The sequence below is a fragment of the Perissodus microlepis genome, chromosome 2 (assembly GCF_051167445.1).
Source record: "Perissodus microlepis isolate ML-2025 ecotype Zambia chromosome 2, ASM5116744v1, whole genome shotgun sequence".
NCBI classification, from domain to species: Eukaryota; Metazoa; Chordata; class Actinopteri; order Cichliformes; family Cichlidae; genus Perissodus; species Perissodus microlepis.
Genome location: NC_140462.1, coordinates 10,274,932 through 10,296,688, shown reverse-complemented (window position 1 = coordinate 10,296,688; position 21,757 = coordinate 10,274,932). Strand labels below are relative to the sequence as shown.

At 39.9% G+C, this 21,757-nt stretch overlaps 1 protein-coding gene across 1 annotated transcript; it reads left to right on the top strand.

Annotated features, from left to right (window-relative positions):
- Positions 1-2,569: 2,569 nt before the first annotated feature.
- On the top strand, positions 2,570-19,932 carry slc34a1b (solute carrier family 34 member 1b). The gene is made up of 12 exons (XM_084948248.1): positions 2,570-2,630; positions 2,705-2,890; positions 3,246-3,392; positions 3,670-3,813; positions 6,466-6,577; positions 7,045-7,240; positions 7,909-8,004; positions 8,155-8,218; positions 8,598-8,765; positions 10,721-10,837; positions 18,585-18,709; positions 19,251-19,932. Exons 1-12 carry the CDS (start codon positions 2,570-2,572, stop codon positions 19,827-19,829), a joined length of 1,995 nt encoding a protein of 664 aa, XP_084804374.1. The 3' UTR covers positions 19,830-19,932.
- Positions 19,933-21,757: the final 1,825 nt, after the last annotated feature.

Genomic DNA, 21,757 nt, shown 5'->3' with positions numbered 1-21,757 from the left:
ACAACAGTGATCAAGGTAAAAGAGATTAGTATTAATCTGAATGACTTGTGCCGATTAGTGTCACCTAGCCAGTCAAAACAAGAACAGAGTCTTTAGAATAAGACACACACCTGTGTAGAGATAATTAACTGACGTTTTGTTCATAGTGTTATGGGCCCCTTTGTTAAAAACCCAGAGGCTTCTCTTTATTTATTTTTTAATATTAGATAAACCAAGCAGGACGCCTTGCGTGGCAGAATTTAGCCCCCGTCTGGTTCATCGGCATGCTGTGCAGTAGCAGCAGCCACCCTGTGACTCGCACATCTGGAGATGGGATTAACTGCAACGTGGAGTGTTTTTTAACCAAAGAGCTCTAGAGCCGCTCAGTGTGTGTTTAAGTGATTACACGTGTGTGTGTGCGCGCGTGTCCATATGCGCTGGTACATCTGTGCTTCGGTTTTTTTTATATTTTTGTATAATTCTGCTCCAAATCTCAAGGATTTCTCCTCCAGTCGCCACCTACAGCAGCAAACCCAGCTCCCTGAAAAACAACAAGGCTGTTATTTCTCTCTGGCTCCCAGATCTCATAACAGATTGGAAAGCAACAACTTAGTCTAAAGGGTTTATTAAGTTCATAGATGCAAGTCTGGCGTCAGCAGGCTTGGGAGATTTGGTTGAGAGCACTGCTGATATGACAGAACCGCGGCTGCACTAATTATTAACAATTACCCCCACAACAACACAGGCCGGCGCTGCGTGTGGATAGCGGTGCATGCTTGTCAAGAGGCTCTCAGAAAATCTCCTTGATAGTCTATTTCCAATCAAAACAGGCTTGATGCTGAGTGCTGGCAAAGTACCTAAGTACCTGAACATTCTGTACAAGTCAAACAGATTACGCTTTGCGTGTCTGAAATACTTCCACTGACTTATCTCATGGAAGAAGTGATCATTTAATACCCCGGCTTTAATCTTTGCCAAGACTACGAAACGTGATGGAAACAGCCGCATGAGAATGTGAGCGGACTTAAGAAAACAGGAGCAATCTCCCAGGTTTATCTAAAACACGCCACTAGATGTCAGGTTTCTCCTGCACTGCTACCTAAAAACTTCAAGTGAGAAGGGTTGATAAATCACATCAAACAGGCCACTTCATCTTGCAATCTTTATCTGGGGCCCAAATCAGGTGAAAAATAGCTGGCTGAACAAACATCAATTATTACCTAATACACAACAGGCATTTAAGACCTATGCATCATTAACTTAAGACATTGTGTAACTGATTAACAATGCTGTCTCTGATGAGAGAGCAAGTTAATAACCAAGAGATCACGTAGATGTTTCCCCCCTGATACCTCCACACTCGGTCTATTTAAAGATGTTTTAGTCTTCAGTTTGGTACCTTCCTTTAGCGGGGTCATGAGCAACACCTAAGCCTTTGGACAAGGTAAGAGGCAACACTATCAAATACTTTCAAACACCTTCTCGGTGGTAACACACACAAATAGTTATTTTTTTTAAATTCCAGCTTTTATTTTGATGTCTCATACATACTTTTAGAAAATCTTGCCAAGTAAGCTGACGCACACTGACAACATTGGCTAAATGCTTGAGAAAAGCCTGCATTTTTCTACAAGCAAAACCAAATTGCAGCAACACTAATCGAGAAATTATCCATGTGAGTCACAGAGACAGCCTTAAACACAAACTTGCACGTAACGGCGCAAGAGCTGAGACGGGAACGGTGGCAGACTGACAAACAGACGAGCGGGGCAGTTAGATTAGAGGATAACATTCAGTACACACGCTCACAAAATCACCTCAGATACATTCAGAGTTTATCCTGCTGCAGTGTGCCGGGGCTGTTTCACGTACTCCCACATACAGACAGATGTACATATGTTAACGCGGGCCTCCGTGCGCATCTGAAACCTGCAGCAGGATGACACGCGCGGTGAGGATGATGCAGTGACTGTAATTACTGTAATTTCGGCTGCTGTAATTACTTCCATCCTCTTTGCTTTTAAGAGACATTAGTACTCCCTCCTCCACTGGAGTCCCCGAAGTGGAAGACAGAAAAAAAAGGAGGGTGGGATGGGGGTGGGGGTTTGGGGGTGGGGGTGGGGGTATCTCTTCAAATCAAGAGCATGAAACCCTTTGAAGAGACTTGCTCTATAGATGCTGGAGAGTCCCTTGAAGAGCTGGCTCGCAGCTGTAGGAAATGGAAGACAGGATAAGCTACACGGATCCTAATGTGTTCTTCATGATCTGATGAGGTTGTTTAGTTGTTTGGGAGGTGAGACGCCTCCCGGTGTATGCAATTTTAGTGTGCGGCCTGACCTCACATCATGAATAGCTGCCAATTACATAACCACGTGGGCTGCCTTCGCTCTCTTCTAATTGCTTGTCTGTTGATCCCTGTACCTCTGTGAGAGATGGGCTCATATACACACTTGTTGGTCTCTGTTGGCTTCTTTTTCTTACTGCTGCAGGTGGCTGATAAATACATCCACTATCAGATCTGTTCCCTCCACGGTGGTGACATCCTGCGATTTTAATTGCTTGCATATCTCCACACAGCACTCACAGCGCCATGTCCTCTCGATCTATAACCATAGTGTCCTCTGGACGGAGCACGGAGCTCGGCTTCAGTGGTAACTCATTAGTTTAAATTCCCACCATTCTAGTTTTATGTCTTTGAATTGCCTGACTCCTCTTCTGCTACCAGGGGTGAGAATACACTCGGCTCAGCTCCCCTCACATCCCAAACTCCCACTGGCGGAGGAGGACAGGGAGTCTGGCATCGGCTCCACCCTTGACCTCACTGGCAGCTTTGAGGGCTGTAACCAACATACCAATCACCACTCTGACAAACCCTCACTGATGGAGGCAGGCACATTCCCCGGGGAGAAAGGTACAAGAGAGGCATAAAGAGGAGAGTGACACATACATCTCCCACGCTGGCAGCAGGTTTAACCTCTTTGAGGCGGTAAATTACAACAGCAGAAGCGAGCCACAGGCTCATTAGATAAGGACATGCTCAGGAGACACACAGTGCCAGTGGGATCATGTGGCCTCTCACTCAGCAGTGTTTGGCTGCATATGGGTTATGAATGTACTTTGTCAGATGGCTTCTATCTCTACATGTGAGAGAACACAGCTATCAGAGAGTCGAGCAGTGGCCAAAAACATGCTGCCGTTTTGTTTCATCAGATAAAATCCCTTAAAAAAAGATTCCATTCTAACCGTCTCTTTGCTGTTTTCTCCAGACAGATCTCCTCAGACCTCAGCAGTGAGTCCAAACAAGATCAAGAAGGTCCTCATCAATCTATCCAAGATCCCTCTCCTCTTCCTCCTCCTCTTCCTCTTTGTTTGCTCCTTGGACACTCTGAGCTCTGCCTTCCAGTTAGCAGGGGGTAAGCGCTCTGACCCTCACTGCCCCATCAGCAGGTTCATAGTGACTCAGTCTGTTGATGTTTGACAAATAAGTGAGTCACCGAGCACCAGTTCACACCATCCTACTGGGCCCTGCTGCTGTATAATTTACTGCCGAGTTTGATCTGTGACCTTCTTGAAATTGGGGAAACAAACAGTTTGATTTTTGTTTAACATTGCTCTTGGCAACCTTGTGATTCCTAAGACTGGTATTTTTTTATGTGTGTTTCTGTGTATGTGGGCGGCATATCTAACCAGGTAAAGTGGCAGGGGACATTTTCCAGGACAATGCAGTGCTGTCTAACCCCGTGGCAGGGCTCGTGGTGGGGATCTTGGTTACTGTGCTGGTTCAGAGCTCATCAACCTCCACCTCCATTGTAGTCAGTCTGGTGGCCTCCGGACGTGAGTAGGCACATAAACGCATGTGCAAATGTGTGAGTGCCAGAATTCAGTGTGTGTGCGAGTGTGTGTTTATTGTACTGTCTGCATAGTAGGCTTATGTCTCTGCAGGTTATTATTTTGCATATATAGATAAGTTAATAAACAGAAAACAAAATCCATTACCGTAGCAATAAAACCAGAGAAAATAACACCCCCAAGGCGCCTTATTTGCAGCAAAATCAATTTGCAGTCTATAGTTCAAATCGAAATTTTCTGCCTCAAAGTCCTATAACAACCCGTATTCCCTGTGGAGGGTTGAATCCATTACGATTGGTTTGTTATTTAGCATTAAGGATTCAATTAGCAAATAAAGTTTGGGTTACATTAACAAACTATACCAGAGGATTGTTCTTTAGAGAACAGGAAGATTTGCTTGCACACATTTCTCCAGCAGTCTAATGTAACTAAACTAGCAGATGAACAGCTAAGAGTGATGTTTCCTGTCATCTAGCATCTAAACAACCCCTTGAAAAATATTAAAACAACTTTTCGCTCCATAACTCACATTCACAGTTTTATTAATCTCCTGAAAGTGCTAGGAAACACATAAAGTCTATTGTAAATGATTTATTTGTTGCGTGATACTTTTGGCTGCAGATTAATGCACTATTGTTGCTTTTATTTTATTTTTATCTTTCCACTATTTAGATGTTTATGTCAGTTTTCAAACTTGTATAATGAAAGAATGATTAACGTATGGTACTGTACACAAGTCTTGAGTTGCCCCTCATTTCATTACATTTTGATTCCAAAGATCTACATGTGGTCTTGAGCAATAGTTCTCCAGGCTTTCTGAAGGTCTCTCAAAGCATTTCATTGACTTTTCACTTACTTTCAGGTCAGTCCCCATACCTGACTGTACTCAAAAGGACATTTTTTTTGAACCACTGAACACTGACCTATGAATCATTCAAGGTTAAAAAACACCACCTAACTGAAGGAGTGAACCAGTGTTATGTCTACGCAAATAGAAAGAAACAAATTGCACTTTGTTACAGACTGTCGCAAAAACATTTGTTCTTTTCATTTTTGAATCCACAAAAATCAAAAAATGCCAAAGATAATACAGCTGGACAGGATAAAATAGTAGTTTTCTGCCAACAAAGTAGTTTCCAAAGAGCTGTTAGCTGAAAACTCAGTGTGTCCGTAAAAATTGAGTAACCTGGACACGTGAAGGACAAAAGAAGAAGGCAGACCTAAAAAAAAAAACCCCTATATACAACAGACGAACAGTATCTGAAAATCATGGTCTTAAGAAAAAGGAATGTAATCAATCAAAGATCTGACACAGGACCCGAGAGATGCATCTGGCCCTTCACCTGATCCAGCTACTGTTCAATGATGCCTCATCAGTAATGGTCTCAGTGGAAGGGTGGCTGTCAAGAAGCCATTTCAGAAGAAAGGAAAACAGGAAGAAAAGGCTGAGGTATGCAAGATTACACAAGAACTGGACTAAACATGAGTGGCAACAGCTCGTACGGAGTGCTTCATCCAAATTTGACATTTTTGGTTCAAATCATCATCATTATATCCAGATGAGGTCAGGAGAGAAGCACAAAGATAGAGATTAAAACACAGTAAATGCTATGTGATGGTTTGGGGCTGATGGAGATCTTTTTTTTTAAAAAAAACTGATGCAATAATAAACAAAGTATTGTTGATTTTGATCCAACTCAACATTATTGAAGCAGTCTGAGAACATCATGACAGACCAACATCCAAAGAAGAGCTTTAAATGTCCTGCAAGAGCCCAGAGAACTATTCCTGAAGACTGCTTAAAGAACAAAACTCTGTTTTTGCCTTATATGTGTATATTTGCATGTTTCAATTAAACACTGCACCCGTTTTCTATATATATAATATAAATAAATATATAAATATAAATATATATATATTTATATAAATATAAATAAATATAAATAAATGAGAGGTGGCTCAAGATGCTAACTGCACGACCTGAGAGTCATTTTGAGATTCCAGTACTGCAGTTGCAATTTGTAAAAATGATGTAAAATAAGTGTAGTCTGACAGGGTGAAGCAAGATTAGAGGGGCAATCAAATCCAACCTTTCTTACTCTGGGTAATGTCTCATAATCTCAGTCAGCCTTGTTTAAGACCATTATGTGGTAAGGTTACAAGAAAATGTTCAGGCTACTGCATGTAGGTCTTCCACCTTTGCTCTGGGTAGTTAAAGTGAATTACATCAGTATGCAGGAGCTGCTGCTCTGCTTCCAAAGATTTGTTTTAAATAAGAGAGCCATGAGGATGATTAGAGGTAATTATTGGAGACTGAAAGATATGAAAAGGCATAAATGTTTGTCTTCCTGACGTCTGCCCTCTAGGTCATCACCATTGAAGGCGTATTCAAAAATAACCCATCTCCAAAGCCGCCTCACTTAGCCTAGAATTACAATCACCTCTCATCTCCATTAAAACACATGTTGCATCAAAAAAGTACAAGGCCATTTTCTGTAATTATATATATATATATATATATATATATATATATATATATATATATATATGATGCATTACCATTTGCAATGGTGTTTATGCATTTACAGTGTTTAGGTTTTTTGTAACATGCTTCTTCATTTTCGTCTCATCTCATAGTGTTAGAAGTCAGGTCGGCTGTTCCAGTCATCATGGGGACCAATATTGGGACTTCGGTTACAAACACCATAGTGGCTATGATGCAAGCGGCAGAACGAACCGAGTTTCAACGGTGAGTGACAAAACACAGCAAGACCGAGGAGGAGAGTGGAGGTAGAATAGGGTGGGGGTTGAGGCAAGAAGACACTGAAATGGAAAAGTGAAGTGGATAAGTGGTTAGATGGAGGGAAGAGGGAAAAAGTGTTAAGAGAGCAGAGGAGAAAGTAGAGGAGGATGATGAGAAAGCATCAGCAGCTGTAGCTGCAGCTTCACACTATAATAAGGGCACCAGTCCACACTAATCCTATACCAGTAACCAGTGCGCCAGACAGATGGTGCGTTAATCTATTACCACTAAAATAAATATCATTTAACCTTTCATAATATACACACATCAAAACTCAAATGCTTATTACATCACTGCCAAAAACCAAAAAAGCAAAATTTGAGCTGTGGAAAGGAGATTAACAAGCAATCACTCTGAGTAGTTTATGATGCTCCTGGATAGCTAACACAGAAAATGACTGTGATCCACGATAGTGCTTTTGCCGGAGCAACAATCCATGACTGCTTCAACTGGCTGTCAGTCCTGGTTCTGTTGCCCCTGGAGGTGGCGAGCGGGTTCATGACTCGGCTGTCTCACCTGCTGGTCACCACTCTGAGGCTCGAGCCAGGGGAGGAAGCACCCGAGCTACTCAAGGTCATCACGGAGCCAGTCACCAAGCTTATCATACAGGTAAAACCAATCAGACGCCATTTTTTCTAATTTACTGTTTGCTAAGCCCCTTCATTGGACTGCAGCCCTCTATGATCTCAGCTTAGTAACTGTGATGTTACTCACAGCAGGTCAGCAATGTTTTGATTTATTTATAATTTCTATTTATTTTATTTTTCTGTCCAAAACCAAACATCACAGAAACCAAAATGTAAGAAATAGATTAAACACAACATGGTAGAAGGAAATTCTGAGCACATAATTGATGGGTGTCTCTGTCGAAACACCATAACTCAAAAATCTTCAAATAAATTCTGATAAAGCTTTGTAGGGGTGTAGAGTCGGGTCATCAGCAACCCGTTAAAACTTGGCTTATCACAATTTTTCTTCTACTTATAATGCCTGAACTTGACACTACACAGCAAAACAATGGTAAGGTTATTTCAACATCATGAAAAAGTAAAGTGTAAAATAAATGATGCACGTCATATTTAGAAATATCTGGAACATGTTTTCAAGTAAATAGTGAAAATGTCACTTCAAAACCATCTCATGTATCATCTAACTCGTTAGCTGAGGTCACTGCTGAAAACTGATAAACTCGATCAGCAATTCAGCTGCCAAGCAAAAACAAAACAAAACAAAAAAAATTGTGGTGAAAAATGAATGTACATCTCTTTCACCCTCAGCTGGACAAGTGTGTGATCACAGGGATCGCCATGGGGAAGGAGGGCATGAGGAACAGGAGCTTGGTGAAAGAATGGTGCCAGACCAACCTTGTTATGGTAATGTCTCATCTCTAGCCCTGTCTCCTTCACATGCAGACATACTGTGTCACTGTGTACTGGCGCCGAATGGAGCCTGTCACTGATGCCAGTAAAAGTGGCCTGGCTAATGTCTTTCTTTCTTTCTTTTATCTATCCATGCATCCATAGTCTCATCACAACGTGAGCACTGAAAGCTGTGACCCCAGCCATGACTTGCAAACACACGTGAAGTGTAAGTTAAAACCTAAAGTCCTATCTGAATCTGAATCAATCATATAGTAAGCCGGAACCAATCTGTACAACCTCATATCCAAAGAAGTTAACATAATACCATAATGTTGGTATACAAGCAGTGTCTTCTGGATAAAAGGCCTCCCTTATTTCAACAAGAGAAGGCCAAAACTGAACTGGTCTTCTCAAGAAAATTTTATTTACATAGCAAAACAGTTGATACAAGTATAACTAAGCAGTAAGAGAACATTATCAAAAAATATGGCAAACTAAATGGTGGTAAATTGAACTTCAAGTTTTGTCATTTTGCATAGTGTCTCAACTCATTTGGTAAGGTATAAATGCAGTCAAATATCCTGTTATTGTGGCTCTCTTTGTAGGTAGACATTTGTTTGCATCTGCTGAGATGTCAGACCTCACAGTGGGCCTCATCCTACTTGCCACCTCGCTGGCTGTCCTGTGCACATGTTTGCTGCTTCTAGTCAAACTGCTCAACTCTCTTCTTAAAGGCCAAGTAGCAAAGGCCATCCATAAAGTCATCAACACAGGTTAGTCTAAATTTGAGCTACCAAATGAATAAATAAAAAATGAATATCTTGACTTGTTAGGAAATAAATAATGGATTAATGGATTGCATTTATATAGCGCTTTTCGAGACCCTCAAAGCGCTTTATAATTCCACTATTCATTCACACACACTGGTGGAAGCCAAACCACAGTTGTAGCCACAGCTGCCCTGGGGCAGACTGACAAAAGCAAGGCTGCCATATCGCACCATCGGCCCCTCTGGCCATCACCAGTAGGTGCCCAAGGACACAATGACTGAGACTGTCCGAGCCGGGGCTCGAACCGGCAACCTTCCGATCACAAGACGAATTGCCAACTCTTGAGCCAGGATAAACCCATCAACCCATCCGCACTAATACAGATAACCCATCGTGTGTTATTTGTATTACTTAGTGCTATGTGTAGCTCCAGGAAGTCACTGTACTGAACAAACAGCAAAACATCAACCAGTGTTGCTAAAGTTCTCAAAAATGTAATGTATTACACAATACTTGTTATTTTTTAAACTAATGCATTATGTTATTTGGAGAAAGTAATTCTCTATCCTACTCAGGAGATGAGATCTTTCTTTTAGAGTTTAAATTTGAATCAAAAGAAAGGTGAAAACTTTCCCCAGAGGACTTCACCACTGAGACTGTACTGCAAAAGCATTTACAGGTTGAAATGGAAGCTAAAAAGTTCCAAGTGTGACTTCTCATCACTGCTTTTGTTACCTGTTGAAGATCAGGCTCTGGCTACTGGGCAGGGGTCTGCATACGGTCAGCTTTATTGTTATTATATCTTTCTGGGTTCTTCGCTAGCTTTTTGTTAGCGTGCTGTCTGTGATGACATTTGCAAATAGTTAATAAACAGAGGAGTTACTTCTATCCTGGATGCTGTTTTCACTTTTCTGTCCTTTGGTAGAAGAAAAATAAAATTACATCTATATTTCCTAGTGACAAAGGTTGCAGGTGCAACACCATTTCCCCCTCACAGCAGAAAAGCTGACTGTAGTTGAAAAAAAGAAAAAGCCTTGATGCTCTTTTCTCTCTTTCCACCCACCTCTTTATAAAGTGAGAACCAACATAACTGTTACTGCAATGTTATTACTGAAATTAGCACACTAATACATTCCATTATTGCATCACATAAAAATGTAATGTGATTGCATGAAGCTGTACTTTCCAACACTCATAATAACCCAGGTTAAACTGCTACAGTTACTAAAGGAGAAAAGGCCAGTGTAACTAAGCTGGAAGAAACTGGTGTGAGAAGGCAATTGGAAAAGGTGCAATGGGAGTGGAACCCTCTGCAGGGATATACTAACAATGGGCAAATTTACATATGCACATGGATCGTGTTCAATTCAGTAATGACCAAAATCTCTATCAAGAGAAGCGCAGATTGGAAGTGCAAATTTTCACCCAGATTGCTAATGGATTTTTGAGAAACACCATCAGCAATCTGGGCAAGCATTGTGAGCTGTCCATGGTACTGAAATGCTAACCACAATGGTGATTTTTTTTTTTTTAAATTCTTATTATGTGTCAGTATATTATAATTATTTGTTTTATATGTGTGAGGGATGTCGTGAAGCCTTACAAAATTCACACAAAAATCATTTGAGAGTTTATTGAAGCCCTGCCTGACTTCTTGATTTGAAAAGCTTCAGAGTTCAAGTGAAACTCATATTGACCAGCTCCAAATATGCATGTTTCCTTGCCTTGTTAACCCATAAGAGGGAGTTCTCAGAATGAGCTCTCAGGGTGCTGGTAGGTGTTTATGACTGCCTTTGATCACCAATTCTTCTTAGTTTTAGCATCAACAGGCAGATGAGTGTAGAACTGACATTTTAGTTTAACATAGATTTTTAACTGAAGGGGGTTACATGGAAAATGTAAGCACTTTATTCTTTAAAGTTAAAAATGATTGAAGTTTCTCTTGTGCATCACTGCAGACCTTCCCTATCCATTTGGGTGGCTGGCAGGATACATCGCCATGTTTGTGGGTGCAGGTGTGACATTTGTGGTGCAGAGTAGCTCTGTCTTTACTTCAGCCATGACTCCTCTTATAGGTGAGTGATGTATGTTTTTGCTCTTTTGAATGTCAAAGTCTGCACACCATGTGCACAAATCTTTGCCAAGCTTTGTGGATTTTATCTGTTTATTCTTTTTTAACTTTAGTCCCCTCAATCAATTCGGGCTGCATGATTATAGCCAAAAATCACAATTAATTTGTTCAATATTGGTATCTATCTATCTATCTATCTATCTATGAGAACAGAGTTTACAAAATGCTTTAACAGATAGTTATATTTACAGGCCATATTCTTTTGAAAAAGCTTCCTTTACTCTGCCAGCTAATGGAGAGGCCCAGCAGTGCCCACAAATCCTCTTACAAAGCTCCTATAATAAGAGGCTTGGCCTATGAAACTCTAAACTTCCATTTGACTTGTTGGAACAGGCCACTCTTAAATTGTCTCCTTCTACAGAGATTGTTTAGGTTTATCTCACTCATGCTGACCTACAATGAGCCACTTGTTTGGTTTAATTGGATGATATAATTGTATTTGGTCATACTTTATACATAGAGTATACTTAAAATATATAAAAAAAATGCTTTATTGTTGGTGATCAGCTTTAACCTTGTAGGAGCAGCTTGCTAAATTACAGTTTTTCTCTATTGGTTTAGCTCATTTCTTGAAACAGAAATTACATTCTCAAAACTCTAAGATCATTTGGCAAAACACTCTTACAGTTTAGCACAACACTATAGCTCACCTGCAAAAGCTCATATCTCTTCCAAAACTGTTCACTCGGGCTTCAGTCTAAATCCCTTTCTCATTTAAACAGTCAGTGTCTCCAAAATGGCAAAGATCCTTCTCAATAGCTTTGGCTCATTTCTCGACACAGATCGGACATTCTCATCATTCTTGGTGCTTTTGTCAAAATAAACCTGGATGGTTGATCACAACAACATGGTCCACCTGCAAAAGCTCATATCTCCCCTAAAACAGTTCACTCATGTGTCAAAACTACATTTCTTTCTAATCTGAATAGTCAGTGCCCCCAAAATGCATCGTCCCTTTGGCATTATGTGAGTACTGCCATACAAAATCCTTAGATGTTTTGTCACTATGGCAGAGGACCAACAATATACAACAGAAAAGAGTAGCCTCCAAGGTTTGACATCACAGATTGCACTCACACTACCAAGGAAATTATAACCATTTGTTATTCACACGCAAAGAAAGTTTTATACATATGTAAAAAGAAAATGTACATTACAGTAGTAAATTGTATGAACACAAAATCAAAAAACAAGGACTTATTCAGTGGTCGCTGTACTCATTCTCCCGCTCTTGTCCACTGTCTTCACCCTCCTGATTATTTACACGCTGTTGTCCGTCTGGCCACAGATTCTCGTCCACATCACAGTGGATACTTTCTCTTGCGATGCAACGAGGGAAGAAACGGCGTGATGCCGCAACCATCCCCTGCATTGATCTCCTGTAATGTCGTCACACGCTGCGTCCATAGCATGGAGCAGGGACGGCTGATCCTGAGCATGATGCTCATACACTCTCCACCTCCAAGCAGAGAAAAACTCCTCTATCGGATTGAGGAAAGGAGAGTAAGGTGGTAGGAACCCCATGACCATCCTTGGATGCGTTGCAAACCAGCCCCTAATGAGTGGGCTATGGTGGAAATTGACATTGTCCCACACAATTACATAAATGGGTAGGTGAGGCCTTATGAGACCTCTCTCATTTTCAGGGATAAAATCGGTATAAAGGCGATCCAAGAAGATGAGGAGCTTGCGTGTGTTGTATGGGCCAAGACTGGGGATGTGAGTGGCCACACCATTCTCAGAAATGGCAGCACACATAGTTATATTGCCCCCTCGCTGACCTGGGACATCCACTGTGGCCCGGTGGCCAATAATATTACGGCCACGTCTTCGGCCCTTGGCCAGGTTGAAGCCAGCTTTATCCACGAAGACCAGGATGTGACGGGTCTCATGTCCTTCCAATGCCATTATTCTCTAAAGTAGAGTAAAGAACATAAAATCAGTCATACAGAAGAGTCATATACTACAGTTAGACAATTACATGTTCTCCCCCACAGGTTCAATATACTACAGGCCACTACTCCAGTGGTTCTAAACTAGTGATAGGCCTATGAGGAAGTACTGCAGGGGTATTTGATAGAAAGGGGAGTGGGAAATACTGATGACTTACTGAGATGTTACAGTAAAACCTACAGTATTGGATAGATTTGATTGGGAGACAACAAAATAAGGATTATAATGAGAATTGTATCATATAGTAAACTGCAGTTTTCTGTTGAAATTGTTGAAGTCAGATGAAGCAAATACTGATTCTGAAATCAGGTAAAGGAGGTATTGAAACCAAATAAGTGAACTACTGCTTACTGTGATTATAGGTAAGGTTATAATGAGAGACAACCAGTAACTGACTTACATTTATATACTGGTAGCGCAGCTCCTTCACTCTGTCAGAGTTCCTCTCAAATGGTACCCTGTAGATTTGTTTCATTGTCATCTGATGCTTCTTCAAAACCCGGTCTATTGTGGAGATGCTTATTATGTTTATATTCTGGAATATATGATTGTCCTGAAGGATGGCATCACGGATCTGTCTCAATGTGATGGCATTATTTGCGGCCTCTTCCCCCTATTCCTCCACCACGCATTCTCAGTCCTCCTCTTCTTCTTCTTCTTCCTTCTCTTCCTTGAGGAAGAACTTCCCCTTGTCCGTTTGCTTGGCCTTGTCTATCCATGTTCAGAGATCGGACTGGCTCTGGTCAAGCTCTATATATCTGTGTTTGGCAGCACACAATCATGGAACACACCTGTGTGTCACACTCCCCCTTCGTTAGTCTAGTTTCACCTGACTGTCAATGACTGTCATCAATTTATCAAATATTCAAAGAAATTCATATATGGTATTCATGGTATTATGTCCATGACCAATTTTGACAATTGAACAGACAGTTGTGCATGCGAGTACTTATACAATGAAATCATGCTGACATGTTTTGGAGAGAATGATCATTAGACTGAGAATCAACTAATCAGTTTAGATCTACAAGATCTATTCATTTGGAAAATGTGCTAAATGTGGGCTAACTGTATAACTGTAGGCTACTTGTACTTAATCATTTGCAAAGATGCACTGAGACAATTGAGACATGTACTAAGGCATTTGCCACTTGATAAAATGAATGAGAAATGCCATTCTGTTGTGAACATTTGCCAAGAGGTTTGGAGGTTTGTCCATGTTATTTTGAGAATGTAATTTCTGTTTCAAGAAATGAGCCAAACCAATGGAGAAAAACTGTAAGTGCAGAGGAAAGGCATGACTAACGCTATAAAGAAAACGATCAATCCTAGAATGGGGACATGAATGTTTTCCAGTGATCATCACTAAATTTCCTATAGATGGCGCATAAAATAATCCTTACCTCACTAACTTTACACAAAAAACCTTGAGTCATCATGAAGCAACTGAAGGACAGATTATGACAATAAAAAACACGTGTTTTCAGTAAGTGGCTGTTGCATTGGTGTCAGTTTCATTTTTAAGTGAATCCTGCCTAAGTCAGTGTCACCCTAACCCTGGTGCAATAACTGTCTCTGGCTCAAAAATATATCAGGAAGGTTACGTAATGTCTCTTTGTCCACTCTTTGCTCAGAGATTCGCAGATCATACAAAAGGAGATGTAACAGTCTGAAGACATTCTTTGAGGCTTTGATGCAGGAAAAAACGGATTTATTTGCCGCAATATGCAGCAATAATGTGGAAGTTTTGTCTGGGTGGCAACATGTCATTCAGAAGGATACAGGAGGGGGTTTTAGCACCCTAAACACTAATATAAATGGTAAGGAGCTGTGATGCTGTCACTTCGGTGGGTTTAATGGGCAAACATAAGACTGGCAGCAGTGTTGGGGAGTAACGGAATACATGTACCGCCGTTACGTATTTAAAATACAAAATATGAGTAACTGAATTCCGTTACAGTTACTGTTTAAAAAGGTGGTATTTAGAATACAGTTACTTTGTTAAAATAAATGGATTACACGGCGGTATTTTCCTGTTTCATATTGTCGCGGGTCAGGACTGTTTGGGTTTTGTTTGACAGCTACGTTCTGTTGTTCCGGCGGCAGCGTTACGGTTGCCATGGTTACAGGGTGACGCTCTCTCTCTCTGCGTGTTTCCTGGGTGAGAGAGCGCCTTTTGTTGTTGTTGTTGTTGTTGTGCTAAGCTAATAGGCAGAATGCTACAGGTATAGCTCTAAAGAATGTAGCCTGATGGGCAGTGTAGTCCGTGCTGCAGGGAGAATGGACTGTCATACCCGTTATGTGTCTGTGAGCGCGAGGAGGGAGAAAAAGGCGAGTGCAAAAGCACGAGCTGTCATCGAGCAAAAACGGGAGCTGGAAGCATGTAAATATAATAATAACCACTGCAGCCAAGAAGAGTGCCTGACGAGCCCAGTTGTAAGTAAGCTATTAAGACTCGACTGTACACTGTGTTCGTGTTTTCCTCCGAAACAATAAGTTCCGTTGGAGCAGCCTTTCAACGCCTCTCTTTGTCTCTCGCAAGCAAAGTTGACCCACACAACAAAATAAAGCTATTTTTCGGCTACGAGCCCGACAGGGACCCCGACGTATTAGTCAGAGGTCCCTTTACTACAGGTTCGGAGCCGCGGACCTTCAGTATAAATCACACAGCAATAGTACATTCACATAGTTGTAAATAGCATGATAATATAGTAAGTATTCCAAAGTATTCAGAATACGTTACTCTCATTGAGTAACGTAACGGAATACGTTAAAGAATACATTTTGGGGCATGTATTCTGTAATCTGTAATGGAATACATTAAGTAACCTTCCCAACACTGACTGGCAGTTTGTGGTCTCCAATTCCAACAAGTCCAATGAATTGGTGTTTAGGTAACAGAGGGATGCACTTCATTGACCAGTAGTTATAATTTCATAGGCTATCAATGTCAAAACTACATACCTCGTAAGGAAGGTTCATGAATTTTCATTTCAATATTTCCTCCCAGTTATTGACATCATCTAGCTACTCAGCCCAGTCTGACCATGGCTGACTGGTGCCATTTGACTTGGCTGAGGAAGCACAGGCTGACGTGCAGATGAGTAAATGTTTGTCTGACTTGCTCCTCTGGACTGAACTGGTTTATGGCTGCAATAATTTGAAGTATTTTGCCACTGCTGCTGCTGCCATCGTAAAAAATGTGGGTTTTGCTAAAGTTTGAGCCTTTAAATCATCAACATAAACAAAGAATTTACCAAAACAGTTATTTATTATAAACAATTAATGTTTCATAGTACTCAGACATTTTTTCCCCATGAGAAGATATTAACATTTTCCAGAACAATCAATAATTTCCTGTAACTTAGTGCTGCTGCAACCCACACAAACAGTTATACAGGATACTTACACATGGCAAATCACTCCAAAAGCCAAGCCACCCACATGAACAGGCCTGCAATTAACCCATGCAATATAATAGAAACTTTAAAGTTATCCCTCCTGCTAAATTACATTCCTGGCTATCGACCTTTCCCACATATTAAAGCACATACACATGATATATAGCTTGGGTATCATGGAGATACAGTGTTAGACAACAGGAGCGCAATACAGGCAACCTTACTGGTCTTAAATGTCTTCAGGAGGCAACACATCGCCCTTCCTAACAGTGGAACAACTAACTGTCTTCATTGCCACTGACTCTAAACAGCAGTGGATACTACCATCCCTCCGGACCACACAGCACAGCCTTTCACTCCCCAATGACCCACTTTTAGCTCTTTTTAGTGTCTCCCCTCACCCTCAATTGCCCACACCTGTCCCCCCATCAGATTGTCTTTCTCATGAAACCAATCACCTCGATATCTGTCATGTTTTAGCCTTCAATTAGATCACAGAGCTTATGCCATACTGTGAATAGATTAAACAGTGTATAGAAGGAAATCTAAAACATTTTATAAAAATACCAGCATTTCAGGGCAGACCTATTACTTTAACTTCAGTCATTATGACCATTTCGAGGTCAGGAACAAGCAGCTTGTTAATTGCTGACTTTTTACATACCTTTCCTTTTAAGTGGGTGTGGAGGAATAAAATCACAGTTCAGAGGTTTTTGAAAGTAGCCACGGCTTTTTGAATGGCCAGAATGGTGAAAAAGCAGAACATTGTCCATCCAACTGAGAACAAACCCTTTAAAAATAAACCTGATCTAAGCACATCTTCTAACAGTGGTGTTAATAGACGCCACATTTGTGGTATTTCCTCCAAGTGGAACTCCCTTCAGTGGAGCTTGAATTAGATGTAACCAAAGACACTCTAACCAAGGTATGCATGAAATACATGTTGCAAGAGAGGTTTAGGAGAGGTTAAAACTGAGCAGTGTTTGTTTTTTTTAAGATTGAGGAACTGCTGAAAATTACTTGTTATCCACGAATATGCCAGAACAGTGTACCAGTGTAAAGTTTTTACACAAGTCACTTTGTTTTTCAGTTGTCACGCCAGGGGACACATACAGAGAGAACTCCACTGATAACAACACATAAGAATTACTGTTGTGTTCTTGCCATAAACTGCACTCCCCCCCCCCAAGGCCAGTGGTTTCTCCTCTACAATATAAATTCTAACACCGCAACCTCTATCCACATGTTTATGGTTATCCTGATAAACTACTAATAAAGGGACGAAAGGTTTGAAGAAGCTTTGGTAACCCTTGAGTCGCATTCAATCTCTGGTTTGCTCTTGTTTTTTCAGATAAGAAATGTTGTGAAGTTGAGTTCTATTGTCTCATGTACTAAATTCCAAATTCTTATTCATACCTTCTGGATTATTTTAATTTATTATTTGCTTGCTTTAACAAAGCTTTTTTGCAACCTCGGCAGATTGTTCAAAATGCCACTATGAGACTTAATTACATATCAGTCTGTTCATTCATTTCTGGCTTTCAAGTAAATTCAGTGTCCACTGACTACCAAGATTTTGTTTTTGACTTTTAGAGCACTACATGAACAAGCGACAGCATACATCAGTGAACATTTACATCCATACATCTTGGGGGTCCTTGAGGTCATGTGAGCGGGACCTGCTGGCTGTCCATCATACTAGACTGAGAACTATAAAAAAAGAGTTCACGGCAATGGCCTCCATAGACTCTGGAATGCTTTCCTCTTAACCTGAGAACTGGTTTCTTTCTAAAGGCAGCTAAAGCTTTTTGTCTTTATATTTTTAGCATTTTTGTTGTGGAATTTTGGTGCTTTATGAGTACAATTTTTATTTACTTGCTTTACTTATATAAAAGTCTTCAGCTTTCAGTTGCAACCTTCTTTTGGCAGTCACTAATCATCCTATGAGCCAAAGATGTAGTTTAACCTTTATGAGAAGGATTTCTTTAAAAAATTAAAATACTATCTGGTGTTCATCTCAAATAGCACGTACAAAAATATTTCTTATTTTCTTTCTTTATATCCGCGATGTTTTCCTTCGACTATCTCAATAAGTATTAAGCCACCTGGAGAACAATTTTCATAACTTATTGGGTTATTACTGCTAGTACATAATCAGGGGTAATTTCTGAGATCTATCATAGATGGCATTTGTATTTGTCACAAAACATCTTAAGAACTCTCCGTACAGCTTAGTGGTGCTCTATAAATATTTCAACAGGAACACAACACTAATTATATTTTCTGGTAAACCAATACGATATGCTTTACAGCATTTGGCTTTGTCATCTTCATCAGGTATTGGTGTAATCAGTTTGGAGCGGGCCTATCCTCTCACTCTTGGGTCCAACATTGGCACAACTGCCACAGCCCTGCTGGCAGCTTTGGCCAGTCCTGGGAACAAACTTGCAGCTGCCATACAGGTAGGTTTTGTTTGTTTGTCTGGATACAAAGGACATATAATAATAATAATAATAATAATAATAATAAAAACAAATAATATGCAACCTTATTTCCAGGGGGTTGCTGTGGAAAATGTAATTTAAAACAAAACAAACATCACACGTTTAAACTGAAAACTTTGATTTTGCTTTGTATTTGCTGTGTTTTGACTTCATGGCCATAACCTGCTGAATCTGAGCTTTGTATAAGTAATCAAAATCAGCCATATACTGCCAAAATAACCCTCTTTTTGCCTAACATATGGTAGCCGTTTGAAACATGTAACCAAAACATAGCAAGTTATAGCTAGGCTGGAGAAAAACTCCGCAGTGTGAGGTATTTTGTAATGTAGTGTTACAATAAGCTACTCATGAAAGCTACGTTGCATAATTGGAATATATTTATGATATCAGTGTGACATTATAAGAAATCAGCAGATGCTTTCTACTGGTATGACTTTGAGTTGACATCAATACACATTAAGCATTTGAATTCTTAATTATTAGGTCTCTTCTCTTCTAGATTGCTCTGTGTCACCTTTTCTTCAATGTTTTTGGCATTCTGTTGTGGTATCCTTTCCCATTCATGCGTCTACCGATAAGGATGGCTCGTGTTCTCGGTGAGCGCACTGCCAAGTACCGCTGGTTTGCAATCTTGTACCTACTCCTCTGCTTCCTGTTGCTTCCATCACTGGTGCTGGGCCTCTCACTGGCTGGTTGGCAGGTGATGGCTGGAGTTGGGGCTCCTTTCTTGGGTGTAACCATCTTCATTACCATGGTGAATGTAATGCAGTCCCGCAGCCCCCATCACCTGCCAAACAAGCTCAAGAACTGGGACTTCCTGCCCAAATGGATGCACTCTCTCAAACCACTGGACCACCTAATTGCCAAAACAGTTCTCTGCTGCAGCTTCTCTTGTGAAGACGGACAAGAGGAAGAAGAAGCACCAATATCTCCAAGTACAACCTCTTGCAACAAACACACAGAGTTTGCTCAGCTTGCTTACAACAACCCAGTCATGGATTACCTGCATGAGAGAAGACCAGATGTACCAGTTCTTAAATTAAAAGGTTTAGAGAGGTGCAACAGTACTCCTCTGTAATTCATCCAATAATGAGGGCTTTTTCTTCCATTTTGTCAAATAAGTAGGTTTTAGAAAAGTAATTTTTAATTTTTTGGAAATAAACTGATTTGTGATTACTGACTGACTGACTTCATTTGAAATGGAAAGCAATTTTAGGATGAGATGTGAGTTCAGAAAACACCAACTAAGAATCAATGAGAAGAACAATTTTTTTTTGTTTTTGCCAATTTTTAACCAACGATTCCCTGATAATGAATGTCTATACTGACCTTTTAAATACAAATCTATACAAAATGTATGACTAGCCTAACTGACGTTAATAAATAGATGATTAATCCTTAAAAAAGCTTTCATAGAAGAGATAGTGTTTTTTTTAATTTTACACTCATTTCTTGTAAATTAGTGTTTGTAAAATCTACATTATGATGCAATGCCATGGCCTCTCTTATCTATGAAAACATAATGATTTAAATATAAATTATTGGAAGTAAAACTGGGAAAAACATTGTGAAAGTGTTGGTATTTATTATGTAATCATGCATAACTATTTAGACAGACACTTTCATCATAAAAATCAACCTTATAATAAGATTGCATAATTATCCATATCTAGATTATTATAACAAAGCACAAAACTTAAAAAAAAATGCTTACTGCAAACTAGTTTCTGCATTCAAAGCAGTGGTAGGAAACTCCTACAATCCCTCTTTTGATCTCTGTTTTAATTGAAGTTTTAAAAAAATGATTCATATTTCATTATTTTTAGAATTTCTTATATTTCTATGACATGTTCCTGGTCTTGTTGACCACAAAAAGCACTTTTTTACTACAAGTAACATTGTCTGTGTCTCAGTCATCCAAGTCATGGTCATTTTAGGAGCGACCGGACTTCTTTATATGTCATGAAGACATTTCACCCGAGAGGCTTCTTCATTTCCTGAAGAAATGAGGTGGAAATACAGACAGTCTCAAGGTCCCTCTTCAACTCTGTCACTACTGTCCCACAAAAAATACACACAGATATGATATGTACAGTTTCACAGTTTGAAGATTCCCTAAAACTAAGATTTTTCTTGTGCATCTAAAATCCAGCCTCCATGTAGCACCTGTACAATATATAAAATTTTAGTGTTTTCTTTTTTTGTGTCACATTTACTGCTGTCAAATGTCAACCTGTGTTAAACTTGACCCACACAGTGAGGATTTACACACAGACATCAAGGATTCCACAAAGAAATCAAACAATTTTATCCAGTTTAAGAATATTTAATAAATTCATTAAAAATAAACACCACCATGTGTAGGAATGCTAGAATGAGTACATAACAATAATAATTATTAGGCCTTATTTCCCACAGAATGCAGAAATGGTTGAGGAAGATATTTATTTTATCTTCTAGTGTTTGTAGAAAAATCAAGAAAAAGAAATGAGCGCTGTTTAGTCCAGAGTTTAATAAAACAATCATATTACCAAGTGGAGAAATGTTTGATCATTAAGTGAAAATACCATGTACTCACTGGTTATATAAGTCTTAGTGGGCGACTGAATACACAGAGACTCTACAAGGAATTCAAAGAATCACCACATTAGCTGCTTGATGTTGTCTACAAAGAAGTGCATGAAAGTGGCATGAATGTGTTGCGGGCTGTGTGTGTGCTTTTCCAAGTGGGTGAGTATGCACACTTGGGAGGTGTTGCTGAAAGTGTGAATATGTGCCGTTTTCTCTGCTGCTCTGAAACAATTGATAAAGAAAGGGGAAAAAAAAGAAAAGAAGTATGGGCTTGCTGAAATGCGCTGATGTAATCAGAGAACAAAGTCAAACACTTTCACTTGTAAGGTGATAGACAAAGACATGACGAACTGAAGAGCAACCATTAGCCTGCCAATAACTTTTATTCAGAATTGTCAAAAATAAGAGTTTGTTTATTAAGATTAGTCATCTTTG